Source organism: Hippocampus guttulatus, chromosome 6 (assembly GCF_054856545.1).
Source record: "Hippocampus guttulatus isolate MCC_2025c chromosome 6, RoL_Hgut_1.0, whole genome shotgun sequence".
In the NCBI taxonomy this organism is placed as follows: Eukaryota; Metazoa; Chordata; class Actinopteri; order Syngnathiformes; family Syngnathidae; genus Hippocampus; species Hippocampus guttulatus.
Window position 1 is genome coordinate 12,299,123 of NC_141266.1, and position 20,401 is coordinate 12,319,523.

General features: G+C 40.2%; 1 protein-coding gene across 1 annotated transcript in view; it reads right to left on the reverse strand.

Moving 5' to 3' along the window:
- Positions 1-20,401, reverse strand: part of cdkal1 (CDK5 regulatory subunit associated protein 1-like 1) — a 194,652-nt gene that overhangs the window by 65,477 nt on the left and 108,774 nt on the right. Inside the window, exons 9-10 of the mRNA XM_086113711.1 lie at positions 19,741-19,907; positions 9,355-9,500 (exon numbers count right to left, since the gene is read on the reverse strand). Coding sequence (XP_085969837.1) covers positions 9,355-9,500; positions 19,741-19,907 — 313 coding nt within the window. The remainder of the gene's footprint in view (positions 1-9,354; positions 9,501-19,740; positions 19,908-20,401) is intronic.

The following is a 20,401-nucleotide window of genomic DNA, read 5'->3' on the forward strand; positions in this document are numbered from 1 at the left end:
CTAAAAATAAACCACAAACTATCGGTGCTTTCTCCTCTTCATCCGCCATGTTTGTTTTTACTCTGAAGTCTCATTTAAAATTCCCATCTGATGTGTTGACTTTGCCATGTGGCTGCAAATCACACACTATAGGAGATTGTGGGCTTTAGAGCAACCATGACATCCTTTGGCAGAGTTATGCTGACCAAAAATAAAGGCTTATCTTCCAAAATACTGAATGATTCCTAAGACTTAAGGAAGCATATTGTGTGGACTCACAAAATGAAAGTTGAACATACTGGAAGGTGTGTGTCTCATTACATTTGCCGTAATTGTAACACAGCATATCTAAAAAAGAAGATCAGACAAATACTTAATTACACTAGTGAGAGTGTGGTCAGTCGCCACTTCAGGACCTGGACGATTTGCTGTAATGAATGAAACCATGAATTCTGCTGTGCTTGGCCATCAGTTTGTGACCTCAATCTGAAAGCTGAAGTGTATTTGAATCCTTCATCACAATAAAGATCCAAACACATCAGAAAGTCAACTTCTGAATGACTTAAAAAATCTAAATGAAGGTTTTAGAGTGGACTTGCATCTGAGTGAAATGCCATGGTATAGGGCCGTTTATTCTTGAAACCTCTCCAATGTTTTGAATTAAAGCAAATCTTTCATTGCCGGTTATAGAAAATGAATATGAGTGAAACGCGTTAGGTCACAAAGAACAAAAGTCGCAATTGGGCGGTGGTTCACTGCAGTCAAAAGAGCCCATGAACATGACAAAAACGATGCTATTCATGAAGAAGAGTGAACTTTTATAGCAGTAGTTTTATGACTAACTGGTTGAATAATGAAAGATATTACATTTTTTGATACAGTATAAATCACAAGATTTTTCAGATCCCTTTTACCCTACGAGCAGCTCGGATGGAAAGACTGAGACAGACAGACGGACGGACAGAGAGACAGACAGAGGGAAATCAACTTCACAAGAGAGTGTTGAAGTTGCATCTGGTAAAAGTGCATTCCTAAGGCCTAAATAGCTTAGCAGCTAATCGTAACTTAACACCTGCAAGCTTGCTTTGGCGGCACAGTTCCCTCCCCAGGAGACAACAGAATAAAGGAATGCAGAAAAACAAACGTAAGCAACGAAGTGGCAATGACGCGCGGCGCAATGCCGTCCGTCAGTTGTACTCAAGCTCAGTGGTCACAAACCACATGATTCAGACAAACACGCACGTGCCAAAGTCCTTGCACGCAAACTGTGTGGCTGACATGATGAGAGTGCGAGACCGGCGGGTGAGTCACCCAGTCAAACTTGACAGTGCTGTTCGACATATCAGCTGTTTTGGTGCGCTTCAGTAAGTGCACAGCTTAAGATTGTTTACCTGCTAATATGATGTTGCAATGCTGGACCTCACATAGATTTTGAGTTGAAATGAAACATAAAATGACACGACAGAGTGTGTGTGGAAGTATACATTTTGAAGAGTAACCAAGAAGCAATGTCATTAGGTCACATTTAGGCATGTACACATGACTTTTGCAACTACTTTCACCACCCATGTTGAGTAACACACTGTACATGCATGTTGGTATGACTCCTATTGAAGAATTTAAAACAGCATATGATGTTGGTGAAGATGAACTGGTAATCAGTGTTGAAAAACACAAGATTTGTAGAAAGTGTGAGTCCCATTATTTGGGATGAACACAGGAGACTAATTACCATTACAACATAAAATCAGGCAGTCCAAAGGGACATTTTCTTTCTCACTGATGAATTGAGACACCATATGGAGTAATCTTAGAATAGTGAAGATGCACCAAATTAGCATTCAACGCACACGTGAGCCTTTCAAAGGTCCATCATTCTCAGTTGGAGAAACCAATAAGGAATCACACTCTGAACGCAGAGCTGAGTGTCAATGCAAACTAAGTACATTTGTTTGTCTGGCTCTTCTCTCCAAAGGAGAGTGTGGGCTTGACAACAGAAAGGACAGGTAATGGGTGTCTGAGAAGAGAAAAATCAATTACACTACTTAATGAATGAATTAGTTCTGGTAATTAAAGCTTGAAGTCTCTACTCTCTGAATGTGCGGACGAATACAACGGTCCGGCATGGAAACATCACACTTGTTTTCAGGTTAACGATTGTACTTTCACGACGTGGTAACATGTAGCATGCAGACTTGGGCTGTAAATATTGAGTACTGTACTTTTGGAATCGATTATTCTATCGATTAATCGGATAAAAATATTTTGCATTTCGGTGTAAATCAAAAGACATTTTTCAACAATAATGTTGACCAATTTTTGTTATTAGAAACTAAATGATTAAGTAACATCACTCATGAGAGATTGTTGTACTCACCATCATTTCTGACAATAATTCAGTTACTGTTATGGTCTTTGTTTTCACGTTTTTAAATGTCTTATTTTGGATTGTGGCTTTTGTGACGCTGAGAGCGCATTGAACATGGAAGCACGGGAGCAAAATAATTGAGGGCTAAATTGCTGAGAATTCCCGCCAGTGAAACCGGGCCAGACCTGCCTTATTTGCTGCTCTTGTTTCGCGCCAGCCTTCCCTCCACACGTTCCCCTCTATTTTTTTCTCTCTCTCTCTCCTATCTTATCACTGCTTTTTTCACTTCTTATTTTCTTTCCGGGCCCCCAGGGAGAGTGACGCCCCTCCTGCATGCTATGCCGGTGAAACATTAGCCTCATCTGATACCTTAAACCTGAAAGAGTGTGACCAGTAAACCAATGAAGGCATGTCATCAGCGACGCTCACGCGCGCGCGCACACACACACACACACAAACACACACACACATACACACACACAAACACACACTCGCACAAAGGAGTCACGCTACGACTGCATGTGTCCTCTGGAAACACAGGGAGGCTTGATATCATCCTGTCACTCCTTCTGACTAATAGAGATGACTAACACGTGAACACACACAGACGCTACACAAACACAACCATCTTGGAGCCGTTTGGAGCCAGTCACTACACTCAAGAGACAGACTGGCAGACAGAAACACATACACACACATGCAACATTTATCAACACGTTCAATCAACAGTCAACAGCATCAACTCTGCAGACAGTTTGACACTGCAAACAATAATGTCAAACATAGTGTTTAGTTGACTGCTGTTTGGTATCTAGGAATGTGACAAATAAAATGAGAAGAGAGAAATCACGTCCCCATTGTTTTGACACGACTGGGAATGAGGTTTGGTTCAACGTTTTTGGTGAATGCTTTTGTTGCAACTACAATGCATGACATCAAGTGAAAACACCATAAAAGCAGTGCCCACGAAATTACAGGTTTACAAGCTGCATATATTACAGATACCGCTCACACTGCCGGACACAGTAGTGTGCACAAAGTGTGATTCATTGATGATATCAAGCTAGTACACATGGGGGGCATTCAATAAGAGTGAGAGTATTCCTGAATGTTCTTTTTATGTTATTGCTGTGTTTACGCTAAAGTCACGGGTTATTGAGATTTTCAAATGATTACAATTGCGATGCTAATGCTATCCGTTCTCCCAGAAAGTTAGGCTAGCAGGCTTTTGTTAGTGGAATGAAACTAGTAGAAATGCTGTCTTGAAAGAACAAAGAAGCAAGAACACGTTCCTGCCCCTCATTTGGTGAACTTTGAGCTACTTAAATTGAGGTAGGGCAAAATCTGTATTAATATGACGTGAGAAAAACTGCCAACCTCACGGTAGGAAGCTAGTAAAAACAAAGTAACACTAAAGGAGGAAAAAAAATGCTCGTGTCACAACGACAGAATTATTCCTTTTTCAGCATTAAAAAGGGGTGTGCTTGAGCCTGATTTGAAATGTATTCACAGGAAATATATATATTTTTTAATTAAAAAGCTGCTCAGAATAGTTGAGAGTGTGACGGTCCTAAGTTTGGCAAAACGGGCCGAATTTTTGTTTCATTAAAACATCAAGGTTAAAGCTTATTTGCAGTTGAGGGTGAAAAATTTACAATGTGCTCCAGAAACATGACAGAGTATAGCATACGTGAAAAGAACACAAACACTGGCACAAGCGATCTCAAAAGTCTATGAAACTTTTTTTTTCTTTTTTTCCTTTTTTAATCAATTGAAATTGTGTCTTCACACATTTTCATGAAAAAAAGCAGTCTCATACAATGAAGGGAAATGCATCAATCGTGTTTTTGGAACATCCAACAACCTAAAACAAAAGAAGAAAAAGAGCATACCGGTAACCAAATCCCACATGCAGATTGAAAGGAGGAGGCTAAATTCCCACAGGTCACGTCGAAGGTTAAGAGTCACTGTTTCAGTCACTGAGTCTCACATATTAATCACATGTTGACCTAGCAAACTGATCCACCGTTTCCCCTTTGGAACTCGGAGTGCAAACTCCCAACAGCTCCTGCAGATGCACACATCTAAAAAAAAAACCCACTAAACATGAAAGTAAAATATTTCTCCTCTCCTTTCAAGTCTTACAGGTTCATACTGGACCCGCCAGTAGTAAACCTCAATGAGAACAGGCAAAGCTGACACCTCGTCAAGCCTTCATGGAAGCATGTCCATGCCTTGGGGTGGGAACAAATAACCTTGAGGAAAACTGATCCGCAAAGCAGACAAGAAGCCAAGAATGCCTGGTCGCCACTCATCAACGGACCCTTCCCCCCACCCCACAATTATCAATACCTTCCTAGTAATAATGGGCAGCCCCTCCATTTCTGCCACTTACAGGCAACTAGCATTGCAGTTTTGCATTCAAACATAACTCTGCCAGACTCTCTCTTCTCCGCGCACACACGGCACCAATCACCCCTCAGACACTTCCATGTGTTTCATCTTTGGCCCCTGTGGTTCAGACACGCTTAATCCAGGGGGGTAGTCGAGGGGGAGGAATCCACTCTGATCATATAATAAACTGCAAAATAAGTGTGGAGAATCTTCTGACCACGTCCACTCACTGTGTAACCGCTTTATTCCACTATAACAGGATTTTCTCCATACATGATTACATAAGGGCTGCACTCCATTATTTGACTTTAATTGATAGTAGCGGGGAGAAAATGGTGAAAACTGTTGGCCGATGATGACAAATTACCAAATTTAATGAAATGATCATTCCACTTAAAGTGTGAATTATCCATGAAGAAACACTTCTTGTTCTGACGGAATTAGAGAAATTAGTTAGTCTGTTAAGGGAAGAACATTTAATGTAACAATATTTCTCTGCGGGGAACTGCCCGTCTCAAAACAATGGACTGGAACATGATGTGAACTTTTAGCCCTGTAATGTGAACACACCTTCTATTTTAGACAAGAGAAAAACTTCCGGTATGCTGTGGTTTAGTTGAGCATGACTGTTAGCATAGCCTATTAACATGAGCTTTTTCTAATCAATATGGCACTTAATGCAACATTTGTAAGATTTACTGATATTTTGAAATATTTACCTGTCAGATATGGGAAGCATGTTGCTTATTTTGCAGGTTACGCACAACTTTCAAGGATCTTCCATGGCTTATCGCACTTTATCCGTAATTTCCACAGTTAGATGTTTTCCCCTAGCATGCTGAATTAAAAAGCCTTTATAGATTTAAAGTATATGACTGATGTTTCAACAACCTACCAAGCATTGCTAGCAAACATTTACAATGGAGGTCCACTGTTGATGTCAAGGAGGGAGGTCCGATGTGTGTTTTAGCTGATTAGGGAGGCCAGAAGCATTTGGCCCTTCATGACCTCCGCGATGTTGGTGGCACGAAGCAGAAAAAAATATATATATATTTATCTCCTGTCATGTGTGAGCAAGGAGATAAACGCTGACCTTGCGCTGAACAAGAGTTGGTCTGTCTCTTGCTTTGTGGTTAACTTCATTTGGCCGAACAAAGCACTAATTGTCATCTGTGAGCCTCCCAACTTGACCACCTGCCAATCTACACACACACACGCACACACACACACACACACACACACACACACACACACACACACACACACACACACACACACACACACAAGGGAATCCCCTTTCAGGTTTTGTCAGCTTTGACAGAGTGCACCAAAAAGTGAGGAGACATGAATTAGTCACTTCATGACTCAAACATTCACCACAGGATTGGTATTCCTAATCTTGCCAAGACCTCTAAACAAGTTGGGACGTAATTGCAGCTGCAAGACAAACTATGCAAACACTGAGGAAAGACGGTACCTGGATTTTCGAAAGTGGTCATAAAACACGATCCCATCATAATGCAAGTAACAGCACTAGACACATTCTGCTGACTGCTCCAGGAGCTAATCGGAGGCAGGAGTCGATTTAAGGGAGCAAGTGTTGGCTCGAACATCCCTGCCAGATGAAAAAAAATCATAATAACTTTGCTATTCTTGATAATGATAACCTAAGATGTATCGGAATACCCACAATTCTGAGTAGTTCATTGCTCAAGATGAGAGAGATTGTTTAAATATGTTGAAAGTTCAGCACTGTTGCTACTAAGTCCAGGAGTGGCCATCTCGCGCCCGGCCAACGGCAGGGAAATTTTTGGTTCATTTCCACACGGTGGTGTGATGCACCATGACCACTGGCCTGCTAGCAACCGGAAGGAGGCAAGAGGACGGACTTTCGTAGTTCAACCCACATAGGGGTTTGCTTCATGTTCTTTTCATCCGGTCATGTTGCTTTGGTGACAAAAATTCTTTCGGGTCAAAACCGAAAAAATCTGGGCCATTTTCAGTTGAACATGTGTGAATTTTCGGTGCATCCCTGTTAGTTTTTTCATTGTTTGTGACTTTTTGTTTTCCGGTAATTTTGGGTTGAACTCACACGCTCTTGCGCCATCCAACAGAGGAGTCGTATGTTTTGGCTTGTCCTGGCCTCTCTCCCAGACATAGAATTGCCTCCCAGTTATTACCGCTCCAGCTAAATTGGGCCAACTACGAGATGAGTACCGACACTGAGTTCACTTAACCAACATTATGTTTAGGTAACAGAAGCCAGCAACAGACTGACCGCGCATAAATATATACAAAGACAACGTGCACAGCGGTGTAGTCTGCCAGTATAAACAAGATCTTATGATGAGATGCACTGAGTGTGGTAAGCTTGTGTGCGTCTCCTTAGACATTTGTCACGACCTTTTCGGATTAGTGTCACTGTGTTGAATTTCATCTGAACACTAAAACAACAACTTGGGAGACAGCGGAGGAGACCTTTACTAGGTCAAACAATTCCATAAGACACAAATCAACATACCAAGACAAGAGTCAATGTTAAAGGGGCGTCAGTCCTGAACAGAAAAAAAAAATTAGAATTGTTCGCTCTTCAGCCCCAGTGAAAGATAGACTGTGACGAATCAGACGCTTACAAAACTTAAAGATAGGCTTGACATAACGGATGGTGCCATACTACTGACACGGCAAAAGGAAACTTTAAACCTCACATTAATTCTCAAGAGAAATGTGGGACTGTAAACATGCCAAGCATTGAGTTTAACACTCCCAATACCAAATAATCTTTCAAGCTTGAGGTAGATAAACTGTAAATTGCAAAGACCAGATGGGTCAAATTTTCTAAACTGTTCATTCAATGAAACCAAACCAAGGATTGCATGTTAAAACTTTAGAAGTAGGGAAAAAAAGAAATCATATGTAACACACACACACACACACAATACAACATTTGCTGTTTGGATGGTTGAGAAAAAAGGCGGCACGGTGTTAACTGGTTAGCATGTCCGCTTCACAGTGCAGGAGTGCAAGGTTCGATTCCGGCTACAGGTCAGCTGTTATGGAACCTTTTATAATGTAAAGGCCAAAAATGTGTGTCATACGGACCCATACTGCATGGTGAAAATGGAAGATTATTGAATTGTTAGTTTAATAACTTACAATATGAGCAAAATTACAGCAGGGAAACAAACTATTGGGAAATGTATGTGAGACCTATAAATTACTGTAACTGTGACAATACCAAATAAAATGAACACAAACTAAAATACTTGAAATATAGTGATCCAAGATGACAATATCACTGTCTTATTTGTTATATTTTGTACCGTCCAGCTTATATTTAAGCCTACTGTTGACCTAAATAAAAGATACAGAGCGTATATACATGTACTCAAATGTAAAATAAATGGATTTCACCTGCTTTAGGGCACGCTATATCTGCCTTAACATATTTAATCTGTAACAGGAGAAAAGGTTTGATAAAAAGATAAGAGCAAACTGGCACAACAACAATGTCATATTTGTAAACTAAACACTGTGTTGAACCACAAATACCTCATAGACTGCTTATCTGAAAACATGCATGCTAGCCATTTAATTCCGGGGAAAGGCTTACTTAAGGATAAGAGGTTATCATCTGGCAACAGCAATAACATCCTTGCATATAATATACACATCTTACTCCTAAATCACTCTGTAATACGAAGAGATTTGAGCCAGATATGAGCCTTCAACCCATTTTCGTATGAATCTCTTAATGTTGTATTATTGAAATTTGATCACAGCGACAATCAATCACAGCAAAACTGATTATTTTTACATACATTACGTTTTATTTTATGCACAATGCCATGTGGGGGGGGGGGGGTCCAGTTTTATCGTAATATTTATATACTAGAAAGTAAGGCGTGGAGAGGAAATTGTCCTCAGTGATGTCAGTGTGCAGTTTGAAAACTAAATCAAGCTTCAAGAGCTGTATGGTCACACGCACTGCAGAAACAGTGCTAATGCAGGAGTGAAACTTGTTTCCTTCACACAGGTCAGAAAAGCATAATTGAAGGGAAATACAATAAAAGGAATAAACTTCACTCCAGGCATAAGGACAACAAATATGAGCAAAGGACTATGAACGAAAGAGCAGAGCATTTAAAGATAAAATGGCATTTAGTATGTGCGAAATTGTTCGAGTGATACGAAGGTGCATATATTGCTAGGCCAGACGGGGCACTATTTGCACATTAGGAATATCCGAAGGTTTATCACTCTTTTATTTTATGTTGGTGTAGATATCCTCTGCTGCTTGTGAAATGTTTGCTTTATTCCCATGGTGCACCTGCAGGCCTGCAAACCTACAGGGGAGGACTGCTTGACGTGAATTGTTGTCATTTCAAATTTCAAATAGGTGCTAAACACACAAAGATTGCCGACACAGGAACACTGCAAGATACATGTGAGCCAAGTCAGACAGGCTTGCCAACACGATGGGAAAAAAACACAACAAAAAACAATCTTCAAAGGTTTACCAAACAGCAATACTGATAGAAGATGAAAATATCGTTAAGGTCATGTATCCCTTCAATACCACAAGTCCACAAAAGGTCAACAGCTTGCCTTACCGTTCTTTCAAGAAGTCAACCACTCTTCTGAAGTCATCAATGCAATACTCCCTCTTCATGTCCATGAGGACGCTGTCAGAGGCTGACTGCACAGGAACGTGAAGGAAGGCATAGACACGCGGATGATTCAAGATCTTCGCCATCTCCTAAAGAGGCACAGGACAGACAAGGAAGGGATGGTAAAATTGTAAAACGTTGGAAGGGATTCGTGTCAGGGTCCAAAAGCAACTTTGGAGCCAGCAGCGCATATATCCCTGTTTGAGTCTCTTTTCGTCCTTTTACTTTATTTATTTCTTCTTCTGTTTGTTTTTCTTCTTTCTTCTTTCTACCCACATTCTTGCTGCTGGAGGCTGTAAATTTCCCCAGTGTGGGACAAATAAAGGATATCTTATAAATGTCTTCATGTGTTGACTTGATTATCATGGTGTTTTGTTGCTGTGTCTCTGCACGGACACGCAATGCAGAACTTTTTTTTTTTCCTTTTGAAACTGCCCATTCCATATCGGCATGTATGTGCGCACGTGTTTGTTTAATGCCTTCTTGTCCTTCAAACTCGACAAAGTGGAAACAGCTGAAGGCTTACAATGAAATAAATATGTTAAAGGACTTCAAAAAGCTCGAAATCACACATTGCTGTTTTTCAACTCCTAATAATGCTCAGACAGACCACATTTGTATTTGATATAAATGAAATTAAGACCCTTAATAAAAACAAGTGTTTTTAATGGGGTTTTTTTAGGGGGTGGGGGGGGGGGGGGGGGCGACAATACGTTTAAATGAGCATGCTTTTTAAAAACACCATATTAATGAAGATAGAAGGGGTATTACATTTTTTAACGGTAATTTCTACAGCTAAAAGGCTAGAGAGAGCACAGATGTCAAATTTGTCTAATGGACATAATCAAGGTGGTATCATTAGCATACTAATCACCAGAAGAAGGGGCAAGAGAAAAGGAGAGGGGAGAATGAAATGATTTAATGATTTCTGACAAGAATGTACTGATTGCAGTCCGTCTTTTCATTAAGATCTATTGAAGACGGTTCCTACTTCATGCGCAGACAAAACGTACGTACAGGCGCACACATCGACACACAGAGACACACAGAGCTCAGTCACAGCGCACCGCGGGGGGTTGACCAATGCAAGCTCCAAATAAGAAAGAATTAATTTGGTTGGGAAAAAAAAGGCGCTTGATTGGTGACAGAAATCAGCTTGCGACAAGTGTGAGAGAATGTGTGAGTGTGATAGAGGGAGGGAGAGAGAGAGGGGGGGGGGGGTTAAAGGAAAACAATTCAAGCATCAATAATGTTTGCTCATATGCTGTGTGAAGGACTAACAAGAAGTATATTTTATTTCCAAGCCCTCCCAAACGGCTCTTGTTTAGACAACTGATTTGATGATTAGTTTTTTGGTGGGACCGAAGGTTTACAATTTCAGAAATAGGGCTGTACCATATTGGGAAAAAAATGCGATACGGGTGTTGTATATTGTGATAGACATTATTGCGATATTTAACATGCATGTAAAGAAATGCCATTTTTATTATCTCAATGAAAGAAATCTTTTTCATGATTTTATAGATTAGTGATGAAAATCCTTCAACAATAGCTTATGTATGAATCTATGTACCGGTATGTATTTTTGACCTAGAATACTACTAGTGTCACTGGGTTGACTTCAAAAGAGCAGAAACACATTCAATGTTTGTGCTCCGAATTGTTGCCAAATTTATTCTGTAATATCATCAAAAACAACTCTATGACCCGAGAAAAAGAATCCAAGTCAAAGAAAGCATTGCATGTCCAATATTGCTGTGACATGCATGTCCACTCTGAGAATAATTAATGTGTACAGGTCATCGTGGGCAAAGTGGGATGAAGTCATACTGTCGCCTTCAGCACTTCTAAACTGAGTTTAGTGAGCTGTCAATTATTTTGATACAGTCATCTGTCTGTAGGTCAGCAATAGATACCGGGGAAGGAACTGGATCCATGTGTGGAAACTCCTTGTTTCGGTGTGGATCGTAGTCTTGTTTAATATGCAAGAGGCATACATTATTAGGTACGACAATATGTTGCAGTCTAGATTCCCTATCAGGGATTAACTCCCGGATGATCAAGATGTGTGTGCATGTGAGTACCGGCGGCAACCGGGGTCTAAACGTGGTAGTTTGAGAAGCAGGGCACTGCTGACGGCAACTGTGGGATTAATCTTATAACGGGAGGACTTTTCATTCACATGAACCATTTATCGTGGGCGTCTGACAGAGTGCATCCCATCCTCCAATCATTACCCACAACCCTGATATGAATCTCTGTCGTTAGCGATCCCTGCGGACCGCAGGCCTTTTTGGTGCTCACGGACACTTTTGTGAGTCCGCAGAGAAAACGATGTCGCGATAACGGCAGCACATTCAAAAATCACCTCGTGGGCTGATGAGGTTTTGCCGTTAAATGTTGGTACGAGTGCATTTTTTTGGATTTGTTCTGATTATCAGTTTAACAACAGTATGACATTTGTGTCACTTATTTCCATGCCCCCCCCACCCATGATGGCTTTCGCTCTTGTTCGCGCACGCAAGCAAGACACAAATTCCTTTCATCTTTTCTATATCAGCTCTGAAGACACACAAATCAGAAACCTTCTATCTCAACTGGCTTAGCTCAAAGGATCTGATATCCAGCCCCTTAAAATCAGATAGCATTGAAAGGAAAGGAACATATACAGTATTGTGGAGGGGGGGGGAGACTTGGTTGAAAGATCTCACAAGAATTACACATTAACTTTCATATACCTCACCTCTATTTTCACAAAAACTAAACATGCTCTGATCTTTTGTTTTCTTTGGAAAAAATTCTTTGATGATTTTGACTGTTCTTTCATCAACCATGGCCTTTTTCTGTACATGATCCCTGGCTTGCATTACAGATAACATGAAATGCTACCATTCACTTCGATTGTTGATTAATATTGTAAATCTGGCTTCCTTCTCTTCCAACCCATAACAAAAACTACAATAACTAAAGCTTCAATGGTAATTCAAGGCCAGTGACAGAGAGAGAGAGAGAGAGAGAGAGAGAGAGAGAGAGAGAGATGTATACAGTGTGTGTGTGTGTGTGTGTGTGTGTGTGTGTGTGTGTGTGTGTGTGTGTGTGTGTGTTGGACTGGGTCATCTATGATGCAAAGAGCCCTCTTTCTGCATCTGATGGTGATCCGCACAATCTTCCAAGCAGCTTTTAACGTACTTCGAAGAGCCTTCCTTTCTGTGGCCGAGCAGCAACAGTGCCACACCGTGATGGTGGCACTGAGGACACTCTCCACCTCACATCTGTAGAAGCTCCTCAAGACAAGGCATTGTTAAGCAGGCCATAACTGCCAGAGGAATTCGAGACATTTTTGAGTCTTCTTTGGTAGACCAGAAGTGTTTTGGGCTCAAGTGACGTCCTTGAAATGATGGACCCCACTTTTACTGCTGCTCCTCTGATGTGCTTGGGAGGGCATTTCAACACCATCTCCTTGGTCTTCAAAGGTTGTTACCTTTGTACCAGTCCACCAGATGGTCTATCTCCTCGCTGTACTTGCACTCATCGTTGTTGGTGATGAGTCCCACTACCGCTACGTTCTCCGCAAACTTCACTGTATGACAACTCAGGAATTTCACAGAGCAGTCATAGGCCAGTAGTGTGAAACGGAGGGGGCTTAGCACACAGCCCTGGGGAGAGCTAGTTCTGAGGGTCATGGAGGAGATGGTGCTGTGGAGCCTGACAGGCTGTGGTCTGTTGGTGAGCAAGTGGAGGTCCCAGTTCCCCATTGATGGACTGTCTGTCTGAGCGTGTGTTGGCGACTGCACATGTCAATTAGTGTCGGGCAGAACCCTTTTCTGACATAGTTATCTGTCAGATATCAATTGTTATCTGACAGGTAACAATTGGCTCCTGCTAATAATCACCACGAGATGGCATAGGAACACTAACAGGGAAACAATTCAATGGGGAATACAAAGAGACTGTAACTACATACTGTATATAAGGCTTTTGAGAGAATTGAATGCTTTTAGGTGCGCCTTATTGTGCGAAATATATGGTATTTCTTTTTGTGACACTAGCCCTGGAACTTTACTGGCACACCTCATATATTTGTGAAGCATAGACAACTATACACAAACCCACAAGTTGTATTAAGTGGGTATACCCAAGGGAGTCTCAGGGAAAAATATTCTACATTCTGTTCCCAGGATAGTAAGTCAAATCCCAGTTGGTGGGAACTGCATTCAACAGCAGCCAAGAGAAACCAAGCTTCTCATGATATTCTACATCTCAAGGATTGCACTTAATTTTCCCTTGAGGATAACACCAGTATGCAGCACCTCGCACAGTGCAGTTACAATACATGGATTGTACAAAGAGAAATCGCTAGCATCTGTTATTAATGACTGACCTGACTGTATTATGCAGAAAAAAAGCTTCATTAAGTAAACAACGGGAAAAAAAACAAGGTAGGATTTTTTTAGCAATGTTGATTTTCTTTTCTTTTTCCTAAATCTGCTGAACTGTTTTCCACGGTTCAAACATAAGTTTTAACTGGAAACAGCAATGCTTTAATTAAGTGTGTTCCAACGGCTGACAAGATATAATTTACTTGAATCAAATTCAGTTTGACCTTATTTTCACTCAACATAAATAACATCTGAAAGAAAAAGAAAAAAAAACAGTCCAGCACAAATGAGTTGTAGAGCACATTATTGAAATACTAGGCTTTCCTTTGCCTTCCTTTACTGGTCAATGGGAACATTTAAATTGCGTCTCGTATGAATAAATGCATGTTAAATTTGTTGGTGTGTAAACCAATGATTTGCAGTTACATCAGCCGCGTAACACACATTCAAAACGCATAAAGCTTTTCACTCACGTACTTTGAACCAAATTAAGATCATCTTTTGTTCAAAAAAATAAAAATAAAAAAGACTGCGGGCTCTCATTCACGGTGAATTCGTATTTATTTATTTGGTTGCCGGTTTTATTATTATTTGTTTTATTTTATAGATTTTAAATGATAGTAATACTGTACTTTATTACCAATATTGCTTTGTCACTGCAATTTTGTCAAACACAAACAGAATATCTACTACAGTATTCCTTTTTGTTTTGTTTTGCTTAATTAGCTCAGAACTATGAAAACTGATACCAGAGACTCAAGGTTATTTCATAAGTGAGCAAATTAGTTTCACTTTTTGCATGCTCAAGTTTAAGTCAAAGATGATAAAAGTACAGCCCATGAGTTTAGCCACACTCTCAGCAGGATAACAAAAACTGTGGCTAAGTGGAGCAAAAAAAAAAAAGAAAAAAAAAAGGAAAGAAATCGGGCCAATTAAAACACTTTCCAGACGAAAAAGAAAGGTGTCTGCACCCAACTGCTGAGAAGCATGAGGCAATACCTCTGCCTTCATCTGCAGTGTTTAGTGAGGTGGAGCAAAATAGAGACAGGAAACAGCCACGCATAAGCAAGATATTCTGTGGCTAGTTAAAACGCTAGACGACAGGCCTCCTGCTTTAAGTCGGTGTTCACCAGATGCCATTCTGAATGTGTTGTTTTGCTCCTAATAGTGTGTAACCATATCAGAAAGAAACTGAACATTTTCAATCTTCAACAAGGACAGCGAATTATAGTGTCCAGGAACCCTTGAATGTGATTACCATCATTCAGAAAACAAAAGACTGTGCAGGAAGTCGGAGGTCATAATTAAGAAACATATGAGAACAGCTTTACTGTGGGGCTTCATTTGGTGTGGGGTCCCTGGCACAATGCAACATTAAGCCACTAATGTGAAGAGGCCCCCAAAGGCTTCATTAAAATGAAAATGGTTGTGAGACAGGGCTGTCTTAAGTGGGTGCCTTCATGTAGTTTGCTTGTCCGCATGTCTCGGTGTGAAGGTGAGAAATGCGTGTGGGATATTATTTGGTATTTGTTACAAAAACAAAACAGGGATATTCCCCCTGGTGGTCGAAACTACAGGTTGCAGGTAGGATTTGGGATTAGTCTCAAATACAGCAGAAAGAAAATGGCTTGGACTGCATCTGTTCAAGTCTGTTTAAAAACAATAAAATACTTTATAATACCACTTTTTTGTGATGTGAATCTTTTGATCTGCCTCAATGCTCAATAATGTAATGAATTTAAAACGAAAATAGGGGTTTTCTCAGCAATGTTTTGATTAGATTAAAATATAGATTAATTAATCAATGAATTACAGAGCATAATTAATTAATCTCACCTTTTTAATCTCTTGACAGCACTAGCAAAACTTTCTATGTACAAATTTCAAAAGTGTAATTTCTTTTTTTGTTGTTTTTTTTTGGGCAGTCCCACAATGCTCAAATTAAATTTTGTTGTTAAGTAACACATTGATAACGTCAGTCAAAAAAAAAAAAAAACAACAAATCAAACAAACAATACAGTCGTCTCGTGTCCAATTTGAATAAATCGTATTATTGTTATGCAAGACGCAAAACTGTAATGTCAAACCCAGTATTCAGGGTGCACGTTTGACAACATTTACATTAAAATTCCTGTGTTGGGACATACAGTATATATCTGAGTCACATTAGGTTGCATTTTTATTTAAATTTTTTTGTGCTTGCACATGAGACCAACGTTGCTTCATTGGATCAAGGAGATGCTATCGTCTCATAGTTTGGAACAGCGTATTCATAGGCAAAAAAAATTTTCAAAACATCGCATCAGTAATCATTTGAATGGATTTTGCTAAGCAGTAGATGTCTTGGAACGGCAGGAGTTTTGTTAAATAAAGCATCACAAAACGTAAAGTAAACTCCTCGGAGCTTGTACAGTCATGCATAAACCCACGACTGCACATCGCTGAGTGTGGAATGTGTGAACAGCCTATCTAATGGCTCTCTGGTCAAGCTCAGAGGAGGTTTGAAGAGGATGTTTAATGGACAAGAGCAATTTCATTCATCTCAGCCCGGCTGATTGCTTCGTACGGGGCTACTTTCACAGCTCATTTGCTGCTACCATGCTCAGCTCAATCACACGCGGGCTTGCAAAAGCACCCGCACAGGTATCATCATGTATGTGCACAGACACCTTACACGATCAAAGGATAAAATGATGCACCTTTGACAGCCATTGAGCAATTTATTAGCAGGTGGTTTGATGGATCGCGGGAGGACTTGCTAAAAATGGCAGAAAAGTGAGGGACAAAAATGGTGGCATTTTATTTTAAACTACTCTAAAATGAAATACTGATTGCTGAATGCAATCAACTAAAACATCAGAGAGCAGAAGACCGAGAGGCGAGTCGGCCTGTAACTGCTCCAATCAGCAAATGGTACTGAGGTTGTCTGACAGGGGGGAAAAAAAAGAAAAAAAGAGAGAAAAGAAAAAGGCAGCACATGAGGAGAAATTGCGTGTTCTTGGGTGTCAGAGGGAGACAAGGCGCAGAAAAATGTGTGTGAGTGCGCTTGGAGGTGAACTTCTCAGAAGAAGAGGTGACTTAACATTTTCACCTTCAATCACAGCCATTTACTACGATTCTGTTTTACATTATAAGCGCTGTTCTTGTTCAAATGAAAAGGGTGTCATTTGGCCATCACTGACGACTGGATCGACTCCACACAGGAAGGCCAGAACTCAGATTTGATCTCCCAACCTCAGAACTGTGAGGCGAATGTGCTACCCTCTTTGACGATCTGCCTGCTATTTGAACCATTACAGTACTAATCAGCCCCGTGTGAAGTAAACAGAAAATAATTCAACAAAAACTATACATTGGTACCAATAAATAGTCATCAATGTGGCGTTTACAAGTAGGTCAAGAAAGAGGGCTTTTGTAATGGGTGGGGAAACAAATCAAGAAGTGAAGTGTGGGTGGAAGTTGAATGAAGAAAGGGTAAATGGGGGACAAGAGCAACAAAAGGCACAGATAAGTTAGGGAAGATGACTCTTATCTTTTCTTATGTAGGTTAATTGACTGAGGAATTAAAAGGAAAAGAGATATAATTCAATGTAATGCATGGACATTAACAATAAACGGGTTGCCGGCATATGAAATGATTATTAAGATTCACACTTTGAGCCCACGCTAATGTGTCATCCTAGCATATTTCTAATTATCGGTTAATTGTTATTCCCTATCATTAGGAGGGTGGTTTTTAATTGTAATGTAGCCAAGCAGAAACCCTACCTATACATGTGGGGGACAATTAGCCACCTCCATTAACCCCTGGTTAATTGCAACCTCCAATGCAACATCCCACAGCTCTGTTCTCACTCCTTTTTACCCCTCAATTCTATCCCGGGGCCTTCATCCCCATTTTTCCCCAAGTTCTGTCCTCATTTCACTTCATAATAGCCAATCAGCTTTAATTGTTTGGTTCAACTGCATAAACTGTACGTCATGAACTTTACTAGTGTGTCTTTTTTTTTCTAGGTTAGAAGTCCCTGTTTGAGTCCTCCAAGACCTCTCTTTCTCCCTTTTTAATTTTCTCTACTACGTTTCCAAATGAATTTCCTCAGAGATTGATCGTAATCTTAAAAAGATAAGAAGAACTGCTTTCTGGAAATGACTGGCAATCACATAATCATAGGTTACACTCCACCCCCTCCTGGCTCTCCCCTTTCCAAAAAAGTTAAAAAGTAAGCACCACCATAATATTTAAATATAAATGCAGGTTCAGTCATTATAGCCCTAATAGAAACACACGTTTACATATTTAGAACATACAGTACATACAACTATGAACTAATAAGGCACGCACTTGCACCCGTCCACCAATTTTTGTGCTCCCATGACGCCCATAAATATCGCTCAAACACCCTACTCCTTGTCAGACATCTGTCAAAAAGCCTAAGCACCAGAAGGTAATTGTGCTTCAGGTAAATCACGCTAGAGTATCTTGCCATTATGGCATGAATTAGAGATGAAAAAAAAAACGTAGTAAGAAAGACAGAAGAAGTACTGTTCATAATTACATTGGGCACTATACTTATGAGGTAACTTGATGGTGAGAATTAATTGAATATATATAATACAAATAGTAAAATCGGAATAATAATAATAACAGTTATTCGTAGATAGTGCTGATAAAGGACACTTAACAATAACCAACCCCAGCGAGGAGAAGTGGTTTGGAAAATGGATGGAGTTAGCAAAGTAGCAGCTAGCGTTGGCCAAAAGCTGATCGATAGCTTGGCAATCAACAGCGGCATTGTGGAGGACACCAGTGATAGTCGAACGCGGCTCCTAACGGGGTTGATGCCAGAATAAACAGAGTGATGAAATGGTTAAGACTATTCAGAGAATATCTATCAATAACTGAGTCCAAAGCGTAAACATGATTTGCGATTTGTTATTTGCGGTGGGTCTTGCTCTCTAACGTCAGTGAATAGCACAGCTTTTGTTTTCATTTTACATCTTTATAAATGTGATAAACAACTAAAACACAACAAACAATTTATATTATTACTTAGTCTACACTACAGACTTGCATATACTTTCTCTCTGTCAACTTCACACCATTCTGAGAAGCTTGGGGAAAAAATAAAAATAAAAAAAACTACAGCAAGCAAGACCCTCCGAGCTTTGTTGGGTTTATATATGGTTGTGTTTCCACGTTCATGTCTAGACATTATTGACAACCGAACGTATCCCTATAAAACAATGGCTACATTGTTTGACCATAGCATGCATTCCTAATTTATGTTCATTATCTTGATTCTTTCAAATTATTGCAATAAGAGTCACATATTAATCTTTCCTTCAACAGCCCTTCAATATTTTTCTGTCGATTTGTTTCCTTCCCCAAAAATGAAAATCCTGACGACATGTCTGTTACCACTGACCGAGACAATAGATTGAGAAAAAAAATATAATCAAGACAGATAGAGTGTAAATTGGGAGATTTCAATGATAGGAAGTTAGATTGACAAGACACATGGCAAAGAGCAGCCTGAACGGAGAGAGAAAGACGGGATAACAATGTCCATTGTTCCATTAGGCAAGGCAATAACGACTGATAAAACGAGACGACTAAAGAGGACACAATGGTCCTTAATTGACTCATTAGTGAGAGAGGAGAATGAACTGCACTAATGAATGGAGGTTTGCGGAGATACTGCTTACTAAGCAAAACAGAAAGGCATTTAGTTTATTAAATCTAGACAAAGCAATATTTGTCCACAAGAAGGGAGAACACAATAAGCCACAGGGACAGAACAAAAAAAAACAACAACAAAAAAAAGGGCATGTCTCTACAGTCAGCTGTCTGGTCAAACATATCTTCCTTAAACACATTACAATCGAGTTTGTGCAATATTTCATGTTACCCTTGTCATTAATGGGTACTGATGTTTTAGGTTTTACATACCTCAAGGTGTTCTAGGATATAAGGTGGGTTGGTCATCCCGAGCCTGAGCATGGCCCCTTCAGGAATCTCCTCAACCAGCCTCCACAGTAGAGTGGGCAGGTCAGTCCCAATGTCTCGACCATAAGCTCCCGTGTCTTCACTGGTCAGCCAGATTTCACATACTCCCTCTAAACACACACACACACACACACACAAAACCAAGAAAAGATTGCATAGGTGAACAAAAGACCCTTTTCCACTGAGTGACATAAGTCAGTCCAGTCGGATGCACTCTTGAATCTTTTGCTGTTTTCTATTGTCAAGGATCCGAAAATATTCCAGCAACTGTCTACTGGAGTCGCAGTACTGTAGTACTGGAGCCACCCATTGATTAGATGAAAGATAAGTGAGACGTTCATGTTACGATGGACTGAATGAACAGAAAACAGAAAAAGCAAGACTTTTTTAAAAAAATGGGAATAAGGAATTAAGAGTGCCTTCCTTGTACAGTATACAGATAATATTCGCTTTGTACCATGTCACGTCATCTTTAGTTAACTCATTGGCGAGCTGCATGCTGTCCTCCTGCTATGAAGATGCCGACATAGCCCACGGTGGAAACACATGCCAGATCAAGATGAACCATAACTGTACCACGATAAGCACAACTTGTATTTTTTAT